The sequence below is a fragment of the Embiotoca jacksoni genome, unplaced genomic scaffold (assembly GCF_022577435.1).
Source record: "Embiotoca jacksoni isolate LCO1_2020_lvr unplaced genomic scaffold, fEmbJac1.0.p SCAF_3, whole genome shotgun sequence".
NCBI classification, from domain to species: Eukaryota; Metazoa; Chordata; class Actinopteri; family Embiotocidae; genus Embiotoca; species Embiotoca jacksoni.
This window is the reverse complement of record NW_027185381.1, coordinates 24,287,693-24,308,070: the sequence shown is the minus strand read 5'-3', so window position 1 is coordinate 24,308,070 and position 20,378 is coordinate 24,287,693. Positions and strand designations below refer to the sequence as shown.

General features: G+C 43.3%; 1 protein-coding gene across 1 annotated transcript in view; it reads left to right on the top strand.

Moving 5' to 3' along the window:
• The window catches only part of znrf1 (zinc and ring finger 1), a 46,829-nt gene extending 27,934 nt beyond the window's left edge, over window positions 1-18,895 (top strand). Inside the window, exons 2-5 of the mRNA XM_069162342.1 lie at window positions 5,106-5,201; window positions 16,027-16,132; window positions 17,785-17,875; window positions 18,407-18,895. Of these exons, the coding sequence (XP_069018443.1) occupies window positions 5,106-5,201; window positions 16,027-16,132; window positions 17,785-17,842 (260 nt within the window). The 3' untranslated portion in view covers window positions 17,843-17,875; window positions 18,407-18,895. The remainder of the gene's footprint in view (window positions 1-5,105; window positions 5,202-16,026; window positions 16,133-17,784; window positions 17,876-18,406) is intronic.
• Window positions 18,896-20,378: the final 1,483 nt, after the last annotated feature.

Below are 20,378 nucleotides of genomic sequence, written 5' to 3'. Positions count from 1 at the left end.
AACATTTGGTGGAGTTCAAGTGCGCGCTCTGAATGCGGAGATGGAAATATATGCAGCACCTGTAGCCACAAAAGACAATTAATTAGCTGGGAGTTTTGATTTCTGCATTTTAATGTTGGAATTATTCTATTTGTAAATTAATTCCTTATCCAAATGTAACAGCGGGATACTTTAATTTCTCCTACGAGGTTTTCTACATTAATATATGATTAATATTTACATGTGGATTGGACACGTAATTTAACAAAAGATTATCAGCATTAATGTTTTGTTATTTGAGGTTTATTGTAGATCCCAATCTATTCATCAGTTGGCTGAACTTTATTTTGGAAATTTGCCTTTAAAAAAAAATAAAAAAAAAAAAAAAAAGTCTCCATATTTACATATCCAATAAGAATTTTTTTTAATTTTTATTTTTTACAGAACATGATGCAGAAAAATATGCTTTGGGTAATATTTTTTCCTTATTTTCTTTATTTATCGTTAATTATAAGTATTACATTCCCAGTGTAGTTCATTGATGTTATTTTGGACAACAAAGTAAACTGTAAAATATCCTGCACTATAACATATCTTTGCCACAAGTGTTTAATAAACACATTTCAGTCAAAACATCAATGTTTTATGTGTTTAGAAGCGGCTTAAATTGTCATTTAGTGAATGTGTTCATTGTGTTATTTCTTGAGGGGAAAAAAACTTGTAAATATGTAATTCTGATGAACACAGATGTTTCTTTTCTTTTTTAACTGGGGTTTTTAATCAATGCCAGAAAAGGAACTTTAAAATCTGTCTCCTCAGCAGCAGTGAGAAAGTTCACGGTCTCTTCGGTGTCCTTTTTGGTGCAGCGCGTCCCAAACGGCTGCCGGTCGTAAAAAAAGAGTCCCGGGGGGCGGAGGGAGGGGGAGGGCGGTTAGGGGGGGGGGGGGGGGGGGGGGCGCGTTTGCCGACATCACCTGCAGCGCACGTTGATGACAGTCAAGAAAAATATTTGAGAGATTTCACCGACTCGGCGAAGGTTGTACAGTACTGGATTACACACACACACACACACACACACACACACACACACACACACACACACACACATCGCATTGGCACCAGCATAATTAATTTATGATCCAGTCCTGTGATTTATTTTTGTCCCTATATGACCTTATGCGCTCCTGGAATATGAAATGTCCTCAAGGATCTGCGGTGCTCGGCTGAGTTTGAAGGAAAATGCACACACACACGCACACGCACACACACACACACACACACACACACACACACACACACACACACACACGCACACGCACACACACGGCTCGAGTCCTGCCGTACCGACGTATCATAACCCTTCATTTCTCCTCCAAATGCCTGAACTACCTCACCTTCACTTCTGCACCTCGTTTTCACTCATTTCCTCCATCTCGCTCTCTCTCTCTGCTCGTCCCAGTGGAGCATCTGAAAATAGCAGGAAAAGTGGGTCAGCTGCCATGTAATAGTGTGTATCGTGAATTTGTCCGCGTGTGTGTTTTTTTTTTTTTTTTTGCAACCTGACAAACTGTCAAACTACTGTACCTGCATCACGTTTTTATTTATTTATTTAAGAGGAAGGCGTCGAGACATTCAGCAGATTGTGTTTCGCAGACTGTGAGTCATGAAATTAACATCGTGTTTTCTATGTCACATATTTTTTCTTTTTTTCCACGTGTAAGCATAAACCGGTGTTCAGTTTTAGTCTTTAAATGCCGAAAAATTGTGAGCAATGTCGCTCTTTCCCCGTGCTGAAGGTGATCTCTTCAAATTGCTTGTTTTGTCCGACCAACAGTTCATGAACGGCCGTTATGAAGCCTCGAGTTCAGAATTTAGCCGGCGCTGTCGTCTTTGCTTGGTCGGAGCAGGAAGTGACCATATTTGGGCGAACTGGGCGGGGGGGGGGGGGGATCTGACTCAATCGGATTGGAAATCTGACGATGCTAAGTCCCGCCCACCGATAGCCGTAACCTGACTGCACCACAGGCCTGTCAATCAAACAACATTTCCTCCTCACGCAAATGGAAAAAAAATAATTCAAGTTCACGCATTTCTTGTCGCAATTTACCCGTATTGGAAGGTAATTTCTCGGAGACAGAGTTGTCACAGGTCAAGAAGGATACGATCCGTTGAGCTAATAAAAGACAGGTTGCATTGTGGGAAGTGTATTTTTTTTTTTTTTTAAGATTGGCCTTTACTCGGAGCTTCAGTCACGGTGTCTCAGCCTCTCAACTCAAAGCGACATTAAATAGACGCGATAGCCCCTTTAACTTCACATCACGTCGTACAAACTGTCAAAGCACGAGAAAAAGAAAAGAAAAAGAGAGAAAAGAAAAACAACAGGACAAAACAAACTAACAGACCCGTCTTAATATTGTGAGGAATATTCTGCGCCGCCAGCCTCGGGACCTCGCAACGTCTGAAAAAGAAAAAAAAACCTGAAAAACAACTTCTGAAAACATCTCGGCGGAAAAAACAAAAATCCCCAACGAGACAAAGAGGCGGAAATATCTGCTCACCAAGAAACCCCAGAGGAAGGAAAGCCCCTGGCGTTGCCTGCGGTCATATATATGTAAATCTCATTATAGCAGCACATGATTGTTGCTGAGGGAAATCTGCTGTCCATCCACAGCCACTCCAAGACTGCGGCGTTGTCACCAGAGAGCGTTGCCGCCCATCACGTCTTCAATCTAATTCTTTGCGCCGTAATTTGATTCGCATGACGAGTAAACCGAAGTAATCGGGGGCGCAAAACCCGCCATTTGAACACCTGCTGGAACGCGTCGCCGTCCGAGCGATCCGACGGAGTGAAAGGTCGGATCAGCCATTTTGATCGGAGCTCCCCCTTCACCACCGGGCTTGTCGTGTCTGTTTCGGGCTGCGTGCGAACTCGGCTCATGTGGCCCAGCGGTTGATCGAATTATCTGCTATGTGTTAAACTAATATAGTTAGGCCTAATTTGGTCCCATCCAAACGGCACGGGAGGAGACCGCTGAGACGGCTCCGACGCTGCCAAACAAAAACCGAGAGAGAGGCGAGAGTGAGAGTGTGTGAGAACGTGTCGGAGGGTGAAAGTGGCCAAAACGAGCACGGATGAACGCTTTGTTGTAAAAGTATTTACCGTGGCGGAAGCGAGAGGGTACGTGGCGTCGAGAATAAGCTGGGATTTAGTTCAAGTCTGTCCAAATACAATCATTTGATGTTTCATATCGTACAATGAAAAGATTCAGTCCTCCTGTTCATAACTGGCTGTGAGCGGGCCGGTATTCAATCAGCAGGAACATAATGAACAACCTTGAGCTCGGTGGATCAGAGACACTCGAGTCTCTGTGTCATCAGGGCAGAGGGAGGTTTGGGAAAAACGCCAGCAAAAAATTGACATTTTTCACTCCTACCTAAATAACAGCTTTATAACAACAATTTTTTTTTTTTTTTTTTTAAATGGACGTAGTCTCAGAGGGCAGCCGATGCGGAAGTGCCTCAAAGTGCAATACCGAGGAGGGCCAGTAGGGGCTAGCTCCAAAAAAAAAACCTCGTGCTGCGATAGACGCCCATTCAAACAGTCAAAAACGATCAGATAATAATAATAATAATAATAATGATAATAATTGGTCGTTTTAACCAATCAGCATGCGTCTAAACCGGTCAACGCTCTGTCACCACTGCAACTACCTACGAGCACCAAAAATGACTTTTTAAAGACGAATCCGAACGTTTCCGCCCACCGACGGTTGAGAAAAGTTAACGCTGCGCTCGTCACTGTCACCGGCCGTCCAATCGCAGCGAAGGAGGGGCGGGACAAACTCGCTTAACCCCCCCCCCCGACGCCGGTCGCTGACTGGTCCGCCCTTCGGAAGTGGCGGAACGAACACCAAAAACGAGCAGCGTATTCGGACCGTAATCGCAGTGAAGGAAAGTGAAACTGTGAGACATAGTCTGGCGGAGTCGGGTTTACCGGCACCTCCCGGGTGGAAAAGGGTGTGAGTGCATCCAGAAGTGAAACGAAAGCTCCGTCCGTCCTGCAGGATCGTTAAAAACCACAACAAATGTATACAGAACCCAACAAACCAGTGTTTCAAATCAAAACAGGCCTCCAAGCGCGAACACAGCAAACTGAAGGGCAGCGTTGTTCATTTAGAAGTAGCTCCCTGTCACAGTGGCTTGTTTCTTTGTGCTGCAGCGGGTTGTATTGCCTGTTTGTCTCCAATCATCGTGGTGACCTTTAGATCTTGTTTCACTTAACGCAGCAGCTTAGAATTCGTACTGGTTCAGTAGTTTTTCTTTTTTGAAGAAGGTGAAAGGAAAATGATTTCATGCCTCAGACTACGTCTGGCACCGGTTATTCTTTATATTTCTGACTTACAATAGATTTTAATGTCATAATGAAAATCTGCATTACAGCGTTTGAGAGAAACGCTTGAACGTTTTTACAGCCAGGCCGCTCAGCGCTGTCTGCCGGAGAGCACTCAGATGGTCAATGGTTTGTCTTTAGGACGGCAACATTTAAGTGGTCTGTTGACAGGTAATTTATTATCAGGGTTCCCGGACTTTAGATTATTATCTTAACAGATGGATTTATATAATTATCTAAATCAAAAATGAGCTCTGGGTCTTGATTCCTACCGTTTTTTTGAATGCTGCTTTTTTTTTTTTTTTTTTTTTTTTCCCCTACCAATTGGATAAATCCATTTTAAGAAAACAGTAAATAAACATTGTGATACAGAGCTTTAGTTTTCATGCAGTTTAGAGGGGGAGAGTGTACTCCAGGTCGTTTGCAGATGTTCCCTAAACGCCTCACACACCATTGGTAGCGTCCAGTTACGGCGGCACATGCAACTCAGACAGAGACGTGTCCAAAATTAGCTCGAAAAAAGCGACATACGATTTATCGAAGTTGAAAGTGAACGTATAGCAGCTTATCTGAGGGACATTGTAAAAGCCATTAAAAGTACTCTTTTCTTTAAATGTTTTTTTTTTTTACGATGTTGCAGGCTGTCAACGGGGTAAAAACAGGCTACATCCATACGGATCGTGATGATGCTTGCTTATTTCTGACACACTCATCTTTGATTTCTCTTCTTTTTCAGGATTCAAGTGTCCTGTCTGCTCCAAGTCTGTGGCGTCCAATGAAATGGAGGTTCACTTCATCATGTGTCTAAGCAAGCCTCGCCTCTCTTACAACGGTAAGAAGAAGCACTGTGTGTTTGTGTTGTTCTTCTTTACAGGCAGGAGGGCTGGATGTGGTCGGAGCCAGGCTCGCTGGTGTGCCAGGCAATAATGAACTGGTTTTTGGCCCAGGGTATTTCAACATGATGTACCTTTTTCTTTTCTTTTCTTTTCTTTTTGATTTTTTTTTTGGGGGCATATTTATCGGCCCCGTCTCGATGTTGTGCCAGGTTTCCTGCTGCTGTTTCTGCTGCTGCGCTGATAAATATTCATGACGAGGTGGGTGGGGTCTACAGGCTGATGCGTGTTATCCAGCTAGTCCTTCCAAAAAAACTATAATAAATATGAATGAGAGGAAATGAGAGAAAAATCATAAAAATTCATGGGATGACTTTACACAACATGACACACTCAGTCATCCAGCTCTGGAAAATACAAACACAAACTGACGCTGCAAAGCCCCCAAATGGCAATCAACTCCTGCTGTAACATGGAACATCTTTAGTTTCACAAGATGTCACGGGTCCCATCTGACGCCATTATGCGTGTCTATTTTTTGGGCCTTCGATGTCCTTCTGCTGCAGCAGCAAAGTACAGGTGTGACTGCTAGAAGTCAGCAGCGTAGCCTGAAGTACAGTCGCATTAACCGCCGTTTGGTTCGAATAAACTCTGGTACAGCGTGTGTTAAACTCGGGTCCGGTTTAATATGTCATGCGGCGCGGAGACACGAACCCTTTGCTGGTTGTTTTCTCCGTGCGTGATGAATTTCCACGACATCCGGTCAGTTAAGGCTGCCGTTAAAAGTTGTCGAATGTTGTGGACTTAAATGTGGTCCTGTTGCTGCACCTTTGTGCACAATTTTAGTTCGTCCATTAAAAAGTCCTGACTGGGAAAACAATTGGCACAAAAACGTCCGATCTGTGTGGATTTAACCTTCCTCACATTGATAGATAACACTATTATAATATATGATATAAAAATCCATAAGCATGTGCGACTGTCGTCCCTCCTTATTTCTTCCTGGTTTTACTGCCGCCTGCTTGTAATGCCTTACTCCCGTCAGAAGGTGGCGGTAATGCACATAAAAGCTGTCTGCCAGCCGCCATCAAACAAAAGGAAAAGAAGAACAGAATAGTGGATTGACAGTTGAATAGTTCAGAGCGATTTTTGATTACTATTTTTGCTTGAAATGCCAAATCTCAAATTTTGTATGAATCCTCATTTTCCGAATGGAGAGTGCAGTCAGCTTGACTTATGGAGCAACAATAGCCTCATTAATGGCAATAACAAGAGGCTAAAAAAAACTTAAAAAAACTAAACAGAATTGTTTCTTTAACTGTATTACAAGCCATTTAAGAAATGTGCGGCACTTAAGAAAGGAGAAATTCTGCTTTATGTTGGAACAAATAAAAGAACTGGATTGTTGGCGTTAGCATCAGCAATGACAGACATCGAATGCTGCCGCAGAAACTGAAACTGCTGGTGAAAATATAGAGACAAAATCTACTCGAAGAATTTATCTGCTTGTTGTCAGACCGGGAGGATAAAAAAAAAAAAAAAAAAAAGGACAAACAGAGCGACGATGCAACAGCAGATCTGAGTGGATGATTAGTTTTCATAATCGAAATTTGCAACACCGCTGCACACCAGATTTCACTGTTCTTGCAGTTCCCGGATCCAAATTTATGGCACTTGCTCTCTTACTCTCTCGATCCTTTTGCATTTTAATCAATACATTTCTCGAAATGAATCGGACGAGATGACGAAGTTTTATATGCTGACCGTTCTGTTTTTAACATTCTACTTACAAAAGGTCTGAGTTCAGGTGCTTGAGGTTTAATCTGAGAACTTTGAACTCGCCGTTTTGGAATTGCATTTAGTGCGCAGTCATGTAAATGAAGGTTGTCATCAATAACCTTGGAGGTTAATGCTCGGCCGTGGTCCCGCCGGTGGATAACAGAGCCAGGCATGTCAGGCTCTTTTATTTTGCTGTATTGATCGTCTGCTCCGTGCTGCCCTGGTCGCTCATCTGTCACCGTCTCCGCGCCGCCCGCCTCCCTTTCTCCCTGCTTTTCAACCACCAGTTGACTGATTCAGTTTCGTGACCGCTAATCTATTACACCTTCACTTGTTTCGGAGGAATTACAGCTGCCGTTGGTTCGCAGTGGATCCTGAAACTGATAAACCGACCCATGAGAGAACAACATCCTTCTAATATCCCAGTTGGATGATTAAAACACCAGCAGAGTGTTTTATGAAAGGATACATCAACACGTTTAAAGAAATTGACATTACCGTACGGCGGTTTTGCCCAAAGTGACGAGGTTTGAACCCCTCTGCTGTGCTATTTGTACAATTTACAACCAAAAAACACCTTTTGTTTTCTGCGGTGAAAGAAAAATGAGTCCTTTGCAGTTCAATCAATCAAACTGTCGCACCCTTCGTTCGAGTGAAAGACAAATGCACGGGGTGGTAAATGCGGTTTGGGACACTAATGCACACAAAGACACAGATAAGATAAAACGAGGAGACTCTAAAATGAACCTGTAACCTACCCAGACCCAACGAGCGTACTGTCAGAGACCCGATCCAACCGGGGACACAAACGAGAGAACAGTTCATTTGATCAATTAATAAATGGTAGATCGCCGTCTGATCACGAGGTCGGTCCTGATCCGCACCAAGCTGGGTCACCTGGAGGAGTCTGTTGAAAGACCCAAAACACCCGATGAGTCCAGGAACGTCACTGAAGATGTGACCAGAAGTATCAGTCGATAAAAGTGCGCAACACAATCACATTTAAGTATCTGCTTAGATCCCCGTTAGCCCCCTGAAAAGGAAACAAATATTGTTCCTTGGGTTCATGTAAGTTAAATTTACATAATACAAAAATATATCTGGAATAAATGCCCAAGTTATCCACAATTTAGTACAATTTTGGCCACACGATTCCAACTCTGGCTACCAGACTTTAAGAAAGAAGCGTTACCGTGTGGCTTTAAAACATTACCGCAGGTTGAAGCATGCAAACATTCCCAAACCTGGCGGTGAAACATAAACTACTATCAATGAGCATAAAGTGCCCACAAAGTATCCAAATTGTTTTTGATACTGAGGCTCCAGAGTCGGTCAAGTTTCCCTTTTTTAAAAATTTTTTTTTTTTAAATAAAAAGCCAAATCTTCCCAAGTTTTGAGGGATGATGCCCAAGATCCTAACATCCTTTGTGTTTATGACTCGGGGCTATTTATGAACGAGATAAAAAAAAAAAAAAAAAAAAAAAAAAGAGTACATAAAAGCTGCTGCAGTGCGGGCTGACGCTCCCGGTCGCGATTGACAGACGTCTGTTCGTTGCCCCCCCCCCCCCCCCCCCCCCCCCCCGCGCCCCCCCAGATCAACTCGCTGATTGACACTCACTCGTCGGGACTCCAGATTGTGCACATGTGCGTCGGATCACCTCGCGGAGAGGTCTTGCGTGCGTGTTCAGCCATGTGTTTGTGATAGTAACGACAACTAAATCATGTGAAGTTGTTGAGAGGCTGGGAGGGCCGGGGAAGTAATCTTTACAGCATCGCGAGTGGCTGTCAACGAGGCCCACAAGGCCAGAGCAGTGGGAAAAAAAAAAAAAAAAAAATACTGTAAAGTTTGAAGCCGGCAGCAGACTGAGGAGTGAGTGACAGAGACGGAGAGCAGAGAGTGAAACTGTCTTAAGGAAGATGGGATCCAGAATGATGGAGTGCCCCGATGGCTGATAACGGATGAGAGGAGAGAGGGCAAAAGGAGAAACTCTCCCATAATTCCTCTTTTTTTTTTTTTTTTTTTGCTGCAGCTCCTGTCCGTCCTGTCACTCTTTATTTCCAGCAAATTACTCTCTCTCATTCTCCCTCCGTCCCTCGCTCCTCCTGTGAGTCCGTCTGTCTGTTCCCGCTGTGTAATCTCGCCGTAATTTCTTTCTTCCCTCTGCCTTCCTCCGTCTCTGCTCTCTTGAGTTTCTGAGACGCACAAAATGGGCCGCGCTTATCTCGTATCCCAGCATGCTCTGGGGTCCGTTGTCAATCACCTGGGCCCGGTGACTGGCGTACGTCGGAACATCTCGCACACGCGTCGACTGTTCAATAACGGCAGGAATATAATTGGACACCCAAAGGGCCCCGGCTGACTGCGATTATCGGCACCGCGTCGTCTGCATACGGGGAGAAACGTACGCTGAAGTAAAAGGCTCCTGTGGTGTGGTTTTTTTAATTTTTTTCATGCTCTTAACACTTCTGCTTAGCATTCAGTACACTTTATATCACAGTCAATTGTACTCTCTATTCATAAAGATTTCAACCTTTCGGCAGTGAACTGGAACCATTCACTACGATGCTGCTATGATTAAAATGGATGCAGCGTTTGTTGTGCTTCACTTCTTCTGTTGCATCGAATCTGGTAGACACGACATCAGGACTGGCGACCGTCAATACAAGAGACACGTCGGGGAAAACTCGCCGGAGCATCCACAAAATAAATCTCAAAACTCTCCTCTCTCAGTATTTACTTGGGGCCAGCTGTATGCATTTATTTCGGCTAATTAACTTAAACTTTGCGCCGATAAGTTAACTTCTACAGTCAGACATTGGGGTTGTTTATTTATTTCAGTCTGGTGCCGGTAGCTGCATCTCGCTGCATCTGCGTCGGCCACACCGAAACGAGGTCAACGTTACGCCAGCGTGGTTAGCTTTCTCATCCTCGGCAGCGGTGGAACATCACAACATACGGCTGCGGAGCTAAATGAAGTATATTTACATAAGCACAGAGTCCTTCCCGCGAGTCGGCGCCTTTTTCAAACGCGCACTTAGAAGGAAAAGACTGGCGAGACCAAGGTGCAGCAGTGAAACCTTTGAATGCAGGTGTGACGACGGACGAGGAAAGCGCTGAGTCGGGCACTTACAAGCTGCCCTACCTCGTGTATCCAAACCTTGTTCAGCGTTTCTCAGTCTAACTGTCATTAAAGATTTACTTGGAGCAATCTGATACTGCTGGTCAGTAAGTAATAAGATGATTTAAAAAAAAACAACATAAACCTAACCTAAAAGGGTCTGCACTGCGTGCGCCGAGCAGGAGAGGGTTAAAGAAAGCGCAGAAGAGTCCACGTGAGCTGACCGCCGGATCTTTTCTGGGCTCTGACTTCGACTTCATGATGATATTTTAATGCCGTCCCACTAAATATAGCCCCGTCGCCCACAGAGCCAGACGGAGGCCACGCTCAGGCAGGGGAGTCGGGAAGGGTTAGCGCCAGGACGTAGAAAGGTAACGGGGAAGGTGAGAGACGCGGCGTTTTGCCTCTTGCGTCTCGGGTCACCGGAGGACAAAGAGAGGAGACGCGAAATAAGGAAAAGGGAATTCAGTGCCGTGATTCAGGGAAGCAAAGAGCAACTCCTCCTAAGTCGTGTTGATGTGAAGGTGCTGGATGCCAAATGTCTGTTGGCAAGGAGAGGCAGCTGAAAGTCAGGAGTGAGGCAGGCAGGTGAGGGGAGAGCCGATGATTGAGAGACCCGGGAAAGCGGCACTTATATTTAGTGAATCCAGAGAGGACGGAGGGGCGGATGACGCGACCTCGTTAAATGAAATGAAAATGAACTTCAATATCAAAATAAGTATTTTTTTTTTAATTTTTTTAAGCAAAGTATTTTCTGAAATGTTAACTGGTGTGTGAAACCGATTTAAAAAGGAACTATTAGAAACAAAAACAAAAAAAAAATACGAGGCTGTTCTCTGAAGTAGAAAGACAGAATCGATCGTTTCAGTTGTCCTCAAAACAAAATGATTTACAATTTTAAGTATGTTACGTTCAGGACGACACCCTCGAGTGGCCGCTGTAGTCATGACGGTGACGCATCCTTTGAGAGATCACCGTTCTTTTCCCGTTTTCCAGCTGGGCGACACCACAGTTGTTAAGTAACCCGAACCGCAATTTTGTAATTTTGTAATCATAAGGATGAAGCTAACATAACATTCAAAATAAGCACACATTTTAATCCAAATAATGATCCTTTTTTTGTTGTTTTTGTTTTGTTTTGAAAAGTCGTTGCTCCGTCTAAACTCATCCAAACCCTCACCGTGCAGATATGGAAGTCAGAAAAAGTTGTTCTTTTTATGTTTCTAGAGGTTACAGACAAACAATGTAATTTTTTGTTTGTTTTGTTTTTAACTTAAAGGACTCGTTAACAAATCCTCAAACCTCTCGGTGTCTTCAAATGTGAACATTGAGGCCTCCAGAGACCACCAGCAGGTCTTTCAACTTCACAGTAGTACAGGACATTATCTACTGCAATGACCTATTTCCAGCTTCTATAAACTGGATTTCGGGTGGTAGATGAGGGGTCAAGTGCTCACTAGCGTAGCTGCAAAGATCCTGAAAGGCTTCATAAGTTAACGTTAAAATGATACAATCAGCTCCCAAAAATTCAGCGGGAGTCGGTGGCTGTTAGCTGGAACGGCGGCGACACGCTGATCTGATTAAAAGCCTCGCGGCTGCAGCGGCGATCGATCGCGGACGATTCTGGCTGAGGTGCGACGGCGGTGAGTTAGAGCGCTAACTTCATCCAGATGACCTCATTTTTTAATTTTTATTTTTCTAAAGCATTTTCACAGGTGAAGGAAACATGATTGAACAACCCTCTTAAGTTGATTATCAAAGCTCGGGTCAGGTGTTGACTTTAAATTTAATACACTCTGCACTTGCTGCAAAAAAAAAAAAAAAAAAAAAGCGTGTCACTAAATGGGCCGTGCTGACTTTTTGGCAGTTGATTAATCTCCCGAGTGTTTCCTGGTTTGATTTGCCGGCTAACAGGAAATTTGAAAAATAGGAAGAGGAGAGGTGGTGGAGGAGGGATGAGGAGAGCTGCCGTCTTGTTATCAGACAGAGGACGTAGATTCCCTGCGATTTAATCCGGAGCACTCAGTTGGAGAGATCCTGTGTGTTTTCAGCGGAGGAGGAGGGGTGGAGGGTGGAGGGGGGGGGGGGGATGTGAACAATAGAAGAGAGGAGAGAGCGATAGACAAAGATAGAAGGAGGGAGGGAGGGAGGGATGAGGAGGAGGAGAAGAGCAGGGTTATGGGAGTGTGCTGAGGAACTAAGCTGATTTACAGTCACAGCATATGTTCTGTCTCTTACTCCGTCTCACAGTCAACCCCATCTATCTATCTATCTATCTTTATATCTATCTATCTATCTTTATATCTATCTATCTATCTATCTATCTATCTATCTATCTATCTATCTATCTATCTATCTATCTATCTTTATATCTATCTATCTATCTATCTATCTATCTATCTATCTATCTATCTATCTATCTATCTATCTTTATATCTATCTTTATATCTATCTATCTATCTATCTATCTATCTATCTATCTATCTATCTATCTATCTATCTATCTATCTATCTATCTTTATATCTATCTATCTATCTTTATATCTATCTATCTATCTATCTTTATATCTATCTATCTATCTATCTATCTATCTATCTATCTATCTATCTATCTATCTATCTATCTATCTATCTATCTATCTATCTATCTATCTTTATATCTATCTATCTATCTATCTATCTATCTATCTATCTATCTATCTATCTATCTATCTATCTATCTATCTATCTATCTATCTATCTTTATATCTATCTATCTATCTATCTATCTATCTATCTATCTATCTATCTATCTATCTATCTATCTATCTATCTATCTGTCTATCTATCTTTATATCTATCTATCTTTATATCTATCTATCTATCTATCTTTATATCTATCTATCTTTATATCTATCTATCTATCTATCTATCTATCTATCTATCTATCTATCTATCTATCTATCTATCTATCTATCTATCTATCTATCTATCTATCTATCTATCTATCTATCTATCTATCTATCTATCCATCCATCCATCCATCCATCCATCCATCATCCATCCATCCATCCATCCATCCATCCATCATCCATCCATCCATCCATCCATCCATCCATCCATCCATCCATCCATCCATCTATCCATCTACAGATAAAAACATGATCCCTTTTTGTCCATCATCAACTCAATGTGATGTTGTTCAGATGAATCTGGTTAATGAGGTTTCCCTCTGCGGCGGAGCAGCAGTGACTGAATCGCTTAATCTGGTTGAGGTGTGAAGCAAATGCAGTTATTGGAGCGCTGCCTTTACCACTATTACTGCTTTTCAAAGGACTTCACACATTCATTTCTTTCACAAATACATATACAATTTTATGATAGCAAACAATACAGCTTTTCATTAGCTACATTTTCTTTTGACATTCGTGGCTCGAGAGAATTAATTGTGATGACTTTTCATTGATCGCCATCATCAGGTAAAAAGACTGATGTTCAGATTCTTGAGCAAATAGCTCGGCAAGTACGAGCCGGACCCGTCATCCGTCGCATTCGTTGGTGAATTCCTGTGTCGTCGGGGAGGAGGGTCAAGAAGTTGTCGATCATGGCCATTACTCACGGGGTTGCTGAAGTGCCTTTTTTCTATTTCATCAGAAAGCTGTGGGCTTTATGATGCTCAACGAATCGCTCCTTCGCTCCGCTGTTCCACCCGCCAACTACCTCATAAAACGATGCTCTAATTATGATAAATATACTTTATATAATATATATATATGCAATATGTCAGCTTACACTGAAGTCATCAAAATGTGAAAACTCCAAATTGAAATGTTTTAATGGAAAGTAGTAAAAATAAAACGCGTCATAAAATTAATCTTTACGTTCAAGGCTGAATACACAAAGAGAAGCGAGTTCATGTTAATGTTGAGAAGTCAGAGGCAGAAGGACATGCGGTGAAATACAACCCGGTCAGCAGGTTAACACCGAAGATGACACCAAAAAAAAAAAAAAAAATCAAGCAGATAATTGGTGACAAGCTGCGACCGGCCGGGGCTCCTAATTGAGTCAGCGCGGATTAAAAGCTGTGTTTCTGCCGCCGCTTCACCAACCAGCCGTTCTCACACTGTTGTGTTCGTGTCGGAGTTAAAACAGCAGCAGATGTGAAACGAGGTGTTTTTTTTTTTTTTTTTTTTTTTTTTTAGAGGCTGAAAAAACCAACAGCGACTCAAAAGATTTGGAGGATTAGCACTTCACGTAGAAGATCGATATGTGGCGGGTCGAGTAAACGTTGCCTATTATATGCGTGTCCTTTCTTTTATTGACTCGCTTTCTCCAATCTGTTAGAAATTTCCAGATTTGACAAACGAAAGAAAAACAATGCAATTTCTGACATTAAATGGGGCTGTCGGATCAAACAGGTGGGCCTCCCGTGGCATTTCAGATATGACACGGGAGTGGGTTGGTATTTTTCAGGCATTTAGCAGGTGTTTGGCTCTAAACGCTTCAGAAACCGACTATTTAATGAAAGAGTTAGTCTGGACAGAATTGCTTTGGCCTCCAGCACCACTGGAGTTATGTTTGACCAGGATATGTCTTTTAACCCTCGTGAAGCTGCACAATATTGGCCAAATTTTGAATATCCTGTCTCAGCTCATGCATTTGTGACTTCCGTGCTGGACTGTTGTAATTCCTTATCGTCAGCGTGTCCCAATAACTCTTTAAAAAAAAAAAAGTGTGCCGTTGATCCAAAATGCTGCAGCGAGAGCACTGACGGAAGCATATTTCTCCCATATTGTCTTCGCTTGGCTCACTGTCAAATCGAGAATAGCATTCAAGATTCCTTATGTACGAAGCTCTTAATGGCCAAGATCCACGATAAAGATCTGATGTTGCCATGTAATCCTTAAAGCTCCTTCTCTACTTCTACGTCCACGGTTGCCGCTATTTTAGATTTTTGGTATTACTTCCGTCGATACGAAGAGGTGACGTGAGGTTTGTTGCAGGTAGATCAAGTGTTTCTTCGGACATCCTAAAGTTTTGGACGCAGTCGGTGTCCCCGGTTTTGTGTCAAACTCGGTTTCTCCTGCAAATATATGTGCCCGCAAGCCCCGCCCACCTACGCATACAGGGAAGTGTAGGCGTGTTCAGGACAAAGCTCACCTGGAGGAGTTGTGCTCCCACGACTGAAGTTCTGAGGACGGACACGAAGACCGACACTAACCTTTATTAGCAGTTTTGATCTTAAAGTTTAAAGTTCGGGCCGACTCAGGTGACCTTGAACCACTTCTTGGATATGCTGCTGCAGGCCGAGGCTGCTGGGGAGACTTTCCCACGATGCACTGAGCTCCTCCCCTCGTCTCTTTTCCCTCCTCATACTACTGTTTGTTGTTTCTCTACGCTCCTCTTCTCTCTCTCCGCTCTCCCGCCTGGTTTCTGTCTGAGGTTTCTTCCCGTTCCCGTCCACGCGGGATCTGATTCATTGCTGGGTTTTCTCTGTCTGTAACGCTGTGAGGTCTCGACCTGACAATGCCGAGCGCCCTGAGAACTGATGTTGTGATTTGTCGCTTTTAAGTACGTGTGTGTGTCTGTGTGTGTGTGTGTGTGTGAGGAGAGGGCGGGGGAGGGGGGGGGGGGTTACAAATAATCAACGGTAAATTTCCATATGATAGAAGCCAAAACAGACCCGAGGCTCCTGATTCATCTCCAAACTCCTCCGTGTGCACTTCCAATCGCTACGAGCAGAAACCGACTGCCGTATCTACTGTGTGTAATGCAGCAAGCAGCTCTTCCCCGCTGCTCTCTGCCACGTTTGATATGCTGTCGGAGTCTGAAATTTGTCGATGTTTTTGGTGCATACTGATGTGTCTTCTGCTCTCTCTCTCTGTGTGTGTGTGTGTGTGTGTGTGTGTGTGTGTGTGTGTGTGTGTGTGTGTGGCTGCCACCTTAGATGATGTGTTGGCGAGGGATGCCGGTGAGTGTGTGATCTGTCTAGAGGAACTGCAGCAAGGGGACACCATAGCCAGACTGCCGTGCCTCTGCATCTACCACAAAAGGTGACTGACACACACACACACACACACACACACACACACACACGCAGATTTGAATCACTGCCCATTATATAATTTTGCACTTCCTCTAATTAAATCCACTCATAGCGCTCCAGTAAAAAAAACAAACGTTCCTTAAAGATGGACGGCACTCGCTTTGCCTTTGATTTAGAGGTTATTCATATTATATTATTGGATAATAAAGGTGCTGCGTGTAGCATTTCTAAATACTGATATATCACTGTCAGATTAGCTGGATAGCCGCGGATAATTACCATAAACAAATGAGAGCAGGCTGAAGAGGACTGATAGCTGCTAGCGCCTACGGCTGAGTGGGCATTTTCCCATCATGCCTTCTGTTACCAACTGGATGTGTTTCGTCTTTTTTATCATGGGTTTAGGTGACAAAAAACACACTGAAAGGGATTTTATTTTTTTTGTTTGGCTTTTGGAAATGAGGCTGGATTAATTAAGGCGGAAATGAGGGTCCACTGACCCTAAAAGGCCCCTCAAGTCCCAGGTTTACTGTAATTCTGTCTGTATAATTTGATTAATCACACATTATCTAACCTGTTCAGGGTGCACTTGCCTTTGCCAGAGTCTCCTCGGATCGGCTGCAGCCTCACTACGCAACCCTGTACTGGCTGAATTATGTAGAAATAAACTGTAGCTGTGCAATAAATACTAATAAAAACAATAAATACACAGAATTTCTTAAAATAAAATAATTGTTGGCCAGAAACAAAACTTTTTTATCTAAAAAGATCGGCTTCTCTGTTTGTTTAACATATGGTCAACTTTTAAAAGTAATTTTTTATTTAAAACATTTCTTTTTTTGCATAAAACCACCCAACAGTTTATGTGGTTATTGGAATTAATTAACTTCAGTAGGTAACAATATTCACATAAAATACTGTAAACACCACTAGCTATTAGCTATTTACCTAAAAAAAAAAATACTTATTTTATATTTTTAAGTACATCATAGCGGTGACACGTCTTTACACTTTGACTTGTAAAGCGGTATTTTTACAAAATCATGGTTTTCCACGGCAGGGGGTGGTGGGCAGTTATTTGACTAAAAACGATATAATTTCACATATTTTGGATGATTGTGATTACAATATTTATTTAAAAAAAAAAAAGCATTGTCTGCGATAGATGATCACCAAACACTGGTAAAACAAGCGTTATATAGTCGCTAAGATGCTGTAAAATAAAAACACTTTGGCTGCTGCACCTGAGTGTTATAATAGTTGGGAAAACCCTGATTATGTTACTTAAATGGATTTCTTTTTTTCTTTTTTTTTTAATTAAGGCTCTTCTCCCTTCGCACACACAAAAACAAAACTAGTCAACATGACAAACGTTTCCATAAAACACAGTGAGAAAGTGGAAAAGTTTAAAATAATGCACGCGCGTGTGCCGCTCTGGTGCGTCCTCCCGGGTCTCATTTATATATTTAATGATGCTCATGTGGGAGTCTGGAGGCGTTACTTTAGCAAAAACTCTCTCAGCTGTTTTCCCTCACAGCTTAAGAACATTACTTTAGTTTTTTTTTTTATTATAAGCTGAATATCTTGACTGTTGAAAGTGTCCTCGGCAGCCGTTTCTAGAAAATAACGTCACGCCCACGTGTCTGTGTGTGTCTGCAGCTGTATAGACTCGTGGTTTGAGATCAATCGGTCCTGCCCCGAACATCCTTCTGACTGACTGACCCACTGGGCCCACTGAATACTGTTCAAGGTGAAAAACACAACACACACACACACACACACACACTCTGAATGCTAATTATTGCAGGAGAAATGTGTGTATATGTGTACGGACATACAGGAGCTGATGTTTGTCTTTTATATAAGTATTCCATCCGATTAGATAGATTTCATGTGTGTATAAAAGAACATTTTACTATTCACCATTTGTGTTAGCATCAGTGCAAAGCCAACGCAACACTGGAGGATATACAGGAGCAGTAATTAATATATATAGGAATGAATAAATGAGTAAAATTGGGTCTATGTTTAACATACTGCATGCCGACCCCTACACTTGTAGTCATACGACAGAAAAACAAGTTTATTGACTTCAGGTTGCTCATATTGATATCTCGTCGCAGGACACTAATATATACATATATATACACAGAATTAACACGTTGCTCACTAAAACCACAAAAAGCTAAAAATGTCACATTTTCACCATTTGTATCTTTTGATTTGCAAATTTTTTCCCCCGCTCTGTCTTTCCGTGTCTGTCTGTCCTCTCCGTCTCCAGGAAATCTCGTGGTCCCGCCATGGGTATCTGGACACAGACGCAAACCAAATCCGATGAAACAATCAAAGCGATCAACACACACACACACTTATCCTGACGGAATCCATCATCCTAACCGAGATAATTACTCTTCGTGAACTGAACCAAAAAAATAAAAATAAAAGAACAACAAAACGAAACGTGACTGTCAAACCATCGTACATTAAAGGGCCCCTCCAGAGCCCTCCATCTGCTGATGATACTGCTTACAACCTCCCCACCGCCAACCTTCCTTCCCTCCTTCCCCCTCACGCCTCTCCAGGCGAACAGAGTCCCTTAAAGGGCTTCATCATCGGCCCCCTTCTGCCGACCCAACCGAGGCCGGCCAGCCGGCCGCCTCCCTGCCGCGCTCAGGTCCTGGCGGGGCCCATCCCATCTCGTCCTCTGGATCCGGGCCTGATCCGTCACTTGTGTCCAGCCCTCCCATGGCCTTAACTGGGGGAAGAGGGGGAGGAGGAGAGGAAGCAGAACAGGAGGGAGGGGAAGAGGAAGGAAACCACACGAGGGTGAAAGGATGAAAAAGGAGGAGGAAGCGGACAAACGTGAGCTTTGCCGAGCTGCCGAAGCTTCTTTATGAGAACCGGACTTGTACATTATTTCGGTGGGCCTCTCATCTCACACGGCGGGACTCTGACTCGGCGATGTCCTCTCTCGTAACGGACCGCCTCCCCAGTGTGCTCCTTTCTCATAGTTCCCCGCCTCGGTTCTGCGGCCTTCCTTCTGACAATTTGACTCTGAATAATTAAATCGAAAAAAAAAGAAAAAAAAAAAGTCCCCATGATGCTTTCTGGATCTGGTCTGTGAACATCTGGGCAGGCAGAGAGAGAGAGAGAGATGGAGAGGAGGGGGGGTTGGTGGGGAAAAAAAAAAAATCAGCTTGGAGGGCATCTAAAGATGGACCGGGGGTGGGGGGGTTGCAGTCTGAGCATGCTCAGTTCGGACTGGGAGGGAGGAAAGGGGGCCAGCGATGTAGTTTACGCTCCTACTGTGTAACGTGTGTTTGGGATGCTCCAGTGTCAGGCTTCACCCGGTGTGTGTATGTGCACTATTACACTATGTGTGTGTGTGTGTGTGTGTGTGTGTGTGTGTGTGTGTGTGTGTGTGTGTGTGTGTGTGTGTGTGTGTGTGCTTGGACTGATGACAACATAGCTTTGCTGAAGCCTTGTGTATATGTGTGTGTGTGTGTGTGTGTGTGTGTGTGTGTGTGTGTGTGTGTGTGTGTGTGTGTGTGTGTGTGTTTGAGACAGCATGAAAGGTCATCGTAGAGGGCTGACTGGGACAGTGCCGTGTGCGTCCGTGTATTGAAATGTTTACAGTCTAGATGTCCATGTTCCCTGTTTGTGTGTGCAACTGGCAGTCCTCCCTTTACTTTGCTGATGTTTACAGCTACAGAGAAGCGACATGACATGTTGTAAATTTCACATGTAACCTCTCTCGGTTCTTTCTTTTTTTAGACCTGCCAGATTTTTTCATGTGATCATGGTTACTAATTTTTCTCGTGAGAGCGAGTGTGTGTGTGTGTGTGTGTGTGTGTGTGTGTGTGTGTGTGTGTGTGTGTGTGTGTAGTGTGTGTGTGTGTGTGTGTGTGTGCGCGCGCGCATCTCCGTGCATATGACTGTTTGCATGGAAGGATTACTGAACGGCCCCCGTGAGTCACAGATATAAGGACCCCGATGAGTAAGTGGGGACACCCGGTCCGGATCCTTTGTTCAAAGAGACTCTCAACATTTATTGTTTGTCAATCAAATCAACAGAAAGAGGCACAGAACAATAACAAAGAGGTGAAAACTGACTCAAAACGACTACAAAGAAACTTAAACGGACTCAACTGCTACGAAATGACTTTGGAAAACCTTGACAGAATCATAATGGCTGAAAACAACTATAAATAGACTCACAATTCCTAAAACCAAGACGAGGTGAAAACCTAGCA